Source organism: Alligator sinensis, unplaced genomic scaffold (genome assembly GCF_000455745.1).
Source record: "Alligator sinensis unplaced genomic scaffold, ASM45574v1 scaffold955_1, whole genome shotgun sequence".
Classification (NCBI taxonomy): domain Eukaryota; kingdom Metazoa; phylum Chordata; order Crocodylia; family Alligatoridae; genus Alligator; species Alligator sinensis.
Window position 1 is genome coordinate 575,816 of NW_005842791.1, and position 7,228 is coordinate 583,043.

The following is a 7,228-nucleotide window of genomic DNA, read 5'->3' on the forward strand; positions in this document are numbered from 1 at the left end:
CCCCTGGAGGCAGGCAGGCCTTTCTCGGGGCGGGGGCGCGGGAGGGGCGTGCAGCGTTTCCGAGGAACCCTGACTCAACCTGTCCCTTCTCCTTCCACAGGGCAGCGAGGCGAAACCCCATCCCTCCTCACTGGAGCTCAGCTTCGTGTTAACCCCCTCCCCCCCACACACGCACCTCCCCATTTTATAGAGCCCTTTTAACAGTGCCCCCGGGGCTCAGCGCTCCCCGCGCCACGCTGGAGCTGGATTTAAGATGTAATTTTGCAAAGTGTCTATTTTTTTCTGCAGCAGCTGGGTTAGAGAGGAGGAGCCTTTTAGCCCCTCATGAGCTGACCTCTCGGGTATTTTTAGAGTGCAGTGGTGGTGTGCAAAGGGCTTTGATTGTCTCCTACCAAGAGCTCTCCCCACGTGGCTCTGTGGTAACCACAGAGCGCGAGAGAGAGGGAGAGAACAGAAATGATCGTTGCTGACTTGACCTTTCGGCACCTCCCGTTTTTCTAATCTGGGCTATTTTTATTTTTGTTTTTTTACAGCGAGATTTTTTTGATCTTCAGCTACAGTAAGTTATTCCACATTTTTTTCCATTTTTCCTGCCTTTCCACTGATTTCCTTTTTATTGTTGTTGCTAGTTACTATTACTATTATACTACTATAATGCTGATGACTTTACTATGCTGATATATTACTGATGGTGATGATAAATGACACTGCTGATTTTTAACCAGATGAAATCGCGTTTTTCTGAGTGTTCCTGACTGAGCTGGGTTTTTACCCTTTGTGAGAGACAACAAGGTTTTTGCATTTTTAAAGTGGATTGATCACGCTAACTCTTTTTCCCCCCTTGACTGCTGAGAGTGGGACCTGGTTTCTCCTGAACTGTTTTAGAGCGTCTCTGGAAGTCTGTATTTTTATTTTTTCTTTTGTTTTTTTTATTTTTTTATTTTTTAATCTTTCGTTTGTGCCATTTTTAAACTTGCTGCCGTATGATGTCTGTGGTGCTGATCGCCCGTGGTGGCGATGGCCCTTCCCCAACAGCCCCCTCCTCTTGTGCCCCCAAAACCCTCCTCCTGCTCTCTTCCTCTACGCCGTCCTTCCCTCAAAACAACCCACCACCACGCCACGGACACCTGGCCTGGAGCGGCAGCAACAGCCAATGGAACCGCCCGTGGAGCAGATACAAACCCATCCCAGGCGATGGTAAGAGGTGTGAGGCCAGTAGGTTTCACTGTGAGCTTTGGCCACCAGAGCCACAGGCCCAGGCATGGAGGAGTCCCCAGCACAAGGATCCTGTGTTATACTGCAGGCCTGGTTTAGGGTTAGAAGCACCATGTCACGACTGTCACCTTGGCTGGCAGAGCTGTGTAGGAGCGTGGTGGAAGCCCTGGTGCTGTGGCCTTAGTGCTGGGAGAATAGACCCCACAGGGAAGGCCCGGCTATGGGAACCGCAGCGGCTCTGCAGAGCTGGTGCCCCACGTGCCGTGAGCAGTGCTTCAGGAAGACATCTGGGTTTAACCTGGACAGAGGAGGAAAAAAAGCCATGGGAGTCTTGTTCCCCTGCCTTTGGGCAGGCTGGTCTCCTGCTAAAGGGGAGCCTTCCGCCTCCTGTGAATGTCCTGCCTGCTTCCCCCTCCCTTTCCCCAGTGAGGAAACCATCTCTGAGCACAGGACACCACATGAGACCTAGAACAGTGCATAGAAGCATGCTGTCCCTTGTAGTGGGATGGCAGGTCAGGCCTGGAGCCGTGTGCAGGAACAGCATATGTCTAGAAGGCTTTCTGTGTTTCCGTGCCGTGTCTGCAAAAGCAGCAGGAGCTTGAGCCACCAGTGAGGAAGAAACAATTTGTCCGTAGTACTCAATGCTGTGCTCCTGGTCTTCTGGCTCTTGAGTCTTCACCACGCTCTGGAGATGGCATTCAGTCTTGCCCTGTAGCCTTTTCTCTTTCAGCTCCCAAGCTTCCCTCCCACAGCGCTGCTCAGGCCCCTTTGAATACCAAGTTACAGTCCAGCATCTCGGGACAGGAGACTGTGTTGACAGGCTCCCAAGTTCCTGGGAGATGCTTCATCTAGCCTGCTGAAGGGAGGAAGCTGTAACCCCTCCCCCTCCCTACTGCCTGCCTTTGTGGAGAGGGTCAAATGGCTTTTTCTCCGTCGGCCTGTCCCTTCTGAGGACAGTGTAGTGTAAAGGCCGAGTGAGACCCTGAGGAGGTAGGCTGGCACTCTGTCCCTCCCAGACCCTCCTTCGGCTCTCCTGGGGTGCAGCCTGTTTGGTGTCTCAAAGCCATGCTCTAAGTCTGTGCAGTATGACTTCATGGTCATGTGACCGTTGTCCGCAGTGCATCTGCACCCCATGCCCATTGGGTGTTCTCCCTGTCCCTTCTCAGCAAGGGCTGCAGGGTCGAGTGCCTTCAGAGACAGTACACTGTTGCATTTTCGTGGCTGCCTTGTGTGTCTGCAGTGTGGCTGGGAAGGTGCGTGGGTCCATGAGGTGCTACAGCAATGTCACGGTGCCTGGGCCTGGTCCCTTGTGGCTGGATGGGGGGAATGTGGGTGGCAGGAGCCGAGGGGCCTTGGATGGCAGGTCTGCCCTCTTCTGACGGTGACAAGGCTGAGGTTCTTGCTGGCGAGGGGAGGATGGGAGGGGATTAGTGAGATGGGCAAGATAGAGCAGGTTGATCAGGAGCTGCTATTTGCAGTTTGTTTTAGGACAAAAGGGGCTAGCTGGGAAGGATAAGCAGCAGGTACAGTGCCGATAGGCACTGTGGTGTTGTGTAGGTACTGCAGCCTGTGGAACTCCCTGCTTCAAGGAGTCCTTGAGGCCAGGACCTGTCAGGGTTCAGGAAAAGATCAGGCACTCATGCACGCTGAGTGCCCTTAGCAGGGTTGAGGTTGTGATTGCCAGATGGGATCCTTTGAAAATGCCAACTAGACTTGAAGTGTGGGGGAGGCCCTGGTGCTCCAGCCCATGGTTTGGCCCCTGGGAGTGGCAGTGGGGCCAGCTTCCTGAGGCCTGCTGGTCTCAAGGGTTTTCTAGTTTTCCTCTCAGGTGTCTGTCAGCTTCCATTCAGAGTGGGGCTGGCTGACTCTGGTGTGGGCTGTAGTCGTGGTGGGGAGCCCGAACCCAGGACCTGGACAAGGGCCTTCTCTCACCACCTAGAAGCGTGTCTTAAGCTGGGGTGTTGGACCCCCTCTTCTCCAACCCTTTTGATTCTTACCCTCACTTTTGCACCTCCAGGTGCTCTGGAGCCTGTACCCAAAGCCAGTGGAGAATTTCTGGGTTTGCCCTGCATCACTGTATAGCCATGGGCATGTTGTTCTTTTGTACAGCGGGTGTTGCTATGCATTGCAGTGGGAGGCTCTGTGATTGGTCCCTTGTGATCCTGAAGCACTTGAGTCCCTGGGGCAGATGATGCTGGGAACAAAATTGGGAGGAGGGGGTGGCTGGGGGGGGACACTTCTGACCTTCTAACCACCATGGCTGCCCCTTGCCTGATACGCCTGCCCCGGCAGGTCCTTGCTGCACGTGAGCCATGGCTAGCAACGTCACCAACAAGACAGACCCACGCTCCATGAACTCGCGTGTCTTCATCGGGAACCTCAACACGCTGGTGGTGAAGAAGAGCGATGTGGAGGCCATCTTCTCCAAGTATGGCAAGATCGTGGGCTGCTCCGTGCACAAGGGCTTTGCCTTCGTGCAGTATGTCAATGAACGCAATGCCCGCGCAGCTGTGGCGGGGGAGGATGGCAGGATGATTGCTGGCCAGGTCCTAGGTAAGTGTCCCTGAGGTGCGCCTGGCCTGTACTTCAGGGATGGCAGGCAATTGTGAGTTGGGTTCTCGGTGAGTGTGCAGCTGTGGCACTACCCTGGACCAGATGCCTTTACCCCACACAGGACAAGTTTAGCCCTGGCCTGCTCTCATTCAGCCTCCCCCAGAAGTGCACGCTGCCCTGTTTGTGTCCCATTGTGAACACTTAGGCCAGAGGCAGTGGAGGTCATCAGGAAGTGTCCCCTGGCCATGGCTCTGACCTGGCCTGTGTAGTCTGCAGATGGCAAGATGCTCGCTAGGTATTGGGTGAGCCTTGGCCTCCACCCCTATGCACAGAGCACATGCCACCCTGTGCCATGCGCTCACATGATATGGGAGGAGCTGTTGGCAGTGAGGAAGCAAATTGAACAGAAGTAAATGAGTTGGGAGCTCGGACTGGGGGGACGGGTTTGACCTTCTGTGTGCTGTGATGTTGCCTGTTCCCCACCCAAACCCTGTTTGGTCACAATACTATGGCTCTGGCACTAGTAAGGAATGGGGCTGCTCCCTCATTGCACGCCCATCTCTTTTTTTCCTCAGACATAAACCTGGCAGCCGAGCCGAAGGTGAATCGAGGCAAGGCGGGTGTGAAGCGATCGGCGGCGGAGATGTACGGGTCAGTAGCTGCACCACCTTCTCCGTCCCCTCTAGTCAGGTCGGGACCGTTATGTTTTCTATATCGCGTTGGTGCTGTGCGTGGGCACCTCCTCTCTTTCTGTCTCCCAGAGGTGGGGAGGGACTGTTGGGAGGCAGCTTGCTGGAGGTATCTCCGCTGGGGGAGCATATCCTGGCCACTCAGCCCCTATCCTGGGCTGTGACTCCTGGCTACCTGGGACTGGGGAGTGGCGGCCCAGGCCTATGCCACCTCACCTCAGTCAGTGCCAGGGAGCATGCAGGGGCAGAGGCAGGTGCAGAGGCAGGCACTGGTGGGCTTGCCCAATAAAGCTGCCTCATCTGCCTGCAGCACAGATGCTGTGCGTGTGACCTGCACTGGCAGTCTGGGGAGTCTGGGATGCTCTGCCCTCCCTCCATGGGAGGTGGTGTGGTGCTTGGCACCCATGTTCCTCACCTTCTCAGTTGGGTCCCTCCCCACCTCTTCCCCTACTCCAGGGCGCCTGCCCCTCCTGATCCCATTGCCTGGGTTCTCTCTTTCAGGTCTTCCTTTGATCTGGACTATGACTTTCAGCGGGATTACTATGACAGGTATGTCACTGTCATTGCATACTGCAGGTATTTTGGTGAGCTACAGCCCAGGGGGAAGGGGGTGGAGCCGTTGATTCCCATGTGGGAGCTGCAGTGCCATTGGCCCTCTGAAGGGCAGTGAGTAGCCTTCCCAGGTGCTTTTGGGCCTGGGGTGCTTACTCTTCTGGGGCATTTGCATGCTAGCAGTAGAGGGCTGGGGACTCACCCTGATCTCTTCCACTGCTCCTAGGATGTACAGCTACCCGGCACGTGTGCCCCCACCTCCCCCCATCGCCCGAGCGGTGGTGCCCTCAAAACGCCAGCGTGTCTCTGGCAATACCTCCCGCCGTGGCAAGAGTGGCTTCAACTCCAAGAGTGGCCAGCGGGGATCGTCCTCCAAGTCTGGTAAATGTACGTGTCAGACCCATGGTGCTGCTTCTGGGGAGTGGGGGTGGTGGGACACAGTGCACCCCCTCTTCCCCCCTACCCCCCAGTCCTCTGTTCCCTTGCTGGAGCCCTAACTCACTGATGGAAGGGGGCAGCCGTGTCTCATGCATCCTATGCTCTTCCCTATAGGACAAGTAGGCAGGTCTACCTTGGGCCACGTGTTGTTTGTAGTGCATCTGCTTCTTGCTTGTGTTGGCATGTAGGTCTTAGTCTCAGGCCCTGGGAGTGGAAGGGGATATGGAGTAGTCTGTATCTTTGTTAGGTTGGGCCTCAAACCCATCAGGGCCCACAGACTGATCTCTGCCCTGGTCCTCTTGGCTTTCAGTGAAAGGTGATGATCTCCAGACCATTAAGAAGGAGCTAACCCAGATCAAACAGAAAGTGGATTCCCTGCTGGAGAGCCTGGAAAAGATCGAGAAGGATCAAAGTAAACAGACGGGTGAGAGGGCGGGCGGTGATGGGTGTGGGGCTCCTATTTGGGAACCTTGGGACCACCCCATCCAGGGGGCAGTGGGATGAGGGAAGCTTTTTCTTTCATCTGGAGGGGGAGGGAGCTCTTTCTTCCCTCTGGAGCAGCTGCGCGAAAGACTCTATAGTCTCTAGGAGGCAGAATGTTCCCCTGATGTGCCCCTCTTCTCTTGTCCCCTGCAGAGCAGAAGAACGACAAGTCTGAGGAGGAGCAGAGCAGCAGCTCCATGAAGAAGGAGGAGAGCAATGTAAAGCTGGAGTCTGAGGCAGGGGCAGATGACTCTGCCGAGGAGGGGGATCTACTGGATGATGATGATAATGAGGATCGGGGTGACGACCAGGTATGAACCTGGGGGTCCAAGAGAGCGGGAGTAGGGGCGGGCGTCCCTGTCTCTAATCCCGCCCCCCCCTCCACATCCCTGTCCCCTCTCATAGCTGGAGTCCATCAAGGGTGATGAGAAGGAGGCAGAAGAAGGAGAGGACGACAGAGACAGCGCTAATGGCGAAGATGACTCCTAAGCACCCAGTGAAGCCCCCGGCAAGGTGCCCATCTGATATTTGAGCCTGTCACTGGCCCCTCCCCCGCCTCCTCCTCACTGCCCGCCCCCTGTGTTCATGGTGTTGTCTCCTGCCACATCCCTGCTCTCATCGTAGTTCTGTTAAGTCCCCTGTAATTTTCCTCTTTTAATTTTGATACCTCTTTATGACTTAACAATAAAAAAGGACGTATGGTTTTTACCTGGTGCATTAACCTGTACCTGTTATTTCCGGGGTGAGGCATGAGGGATAGCAGGAGGCCCAGCTGTCTGACCGGCCGGCAGGCCTGGCCCCTCTTTCTCTCTGCCAGTAGGCTGAGGAGTAAAAGATGCTCGTCCTAGTGAACAGGAACCTGGTTTGGAAGAGGTTTAGATGCTGCATGTGGGGCTTATGCTGATCACCACCCTGCGTCCTACACTTGCAGCCAGCCACTGTCAGTCTGTCTCCTGGTAGCTGCCTGTATTAACCAGGCTCCCGGAGCCCTATGATTGGCGTGTTATGAATTCATGGTGCACAGCCACTGCTCCCCGGAGGAGGGCAGATGTGTGCTTTTCCTCTGAGGCCCCTCTGTCTGGGCATCACTGGGTGGGAGAAGATGGTGGTTACTTCCCCGACTGGCTTTCAGCATCAATTCCCTTTGCAGGGAATTGCTCCTGGATGGAGTGGAGCAGTGTGCGCCCTGCAGGGGCCGGTATCAGTCTTGCTGTGGGTGGAGGCATCCTATGCCCTTGGCAGCACACACAGAGTGTTGTGGCTGTGCTTGCTCTTGCTGCATCCCAGGGGTGATCTGG

The 7,228-nt window shown here is 55.5% G+C and overlaps 1 protein-coding gene across 8 annotated transcripts in view; it reads left to right on the forward strand.

Moving 5' to 3' along the window:
* HNRNPC (heterogeneous nuclear ribonucleoprotein C (C1/C2)) overlaps positions 1 to 6,645 on the forward strand; it is a 7,737-nt gene extending 1,092 nt beyond the window's left edge. The window contains exons 2-10 of one of the 8 annotated variants that reach the window (XM_014525372.2): positions 101 to 255; positions 534 to 559; positions 3,508 to 3,768; positions 4,344 to 4,458; positions 4,959 to 5,006; positions 5,236 to 5,396; positions 5,758 to 5,871; positions 6,084 to 6,241; positions 6,336 to 6,645. In XM_014525372.2, the coding sequence (XP_014380858.1) occupies positions 3,528 to 3,768; positions 4,344 to 4,458; positions 4,959 to 5,006; positions 5,236 to 5,396; positions 5,758 to 5,871; positions 6,084 to 6,241; positions 6,336 to 6,419 (921 nt within the window). In that variant the 5' untranslated portion in view covers positions 101 to 255; positions 534 to 559; positions 3,508 to 3,527 and the 3' untranslated portion in view covers positions 6,420 to 6,645. Of the gene's footprint in view, positions 1 to 100; positions 256 to 533; positions 560 to 582; positions 1,198 to 3,507; positions 3,769 to 4,343; positions 4,459 to 4,958; positions 5,007 to 5,235; positions 5,397 to 5,757; positions 5,872 to 6,083; positions 6,242 to 6,335 lie in introns of those variants that run through there. The other 7 variants (XM_025191162.1, XM_006035004.3, XM_025191160.1 and 4 more) reach the window with 7 other exon arrangements.
* Positions 6,646 to 7,228: the final 583 nt, after the last annotated feature.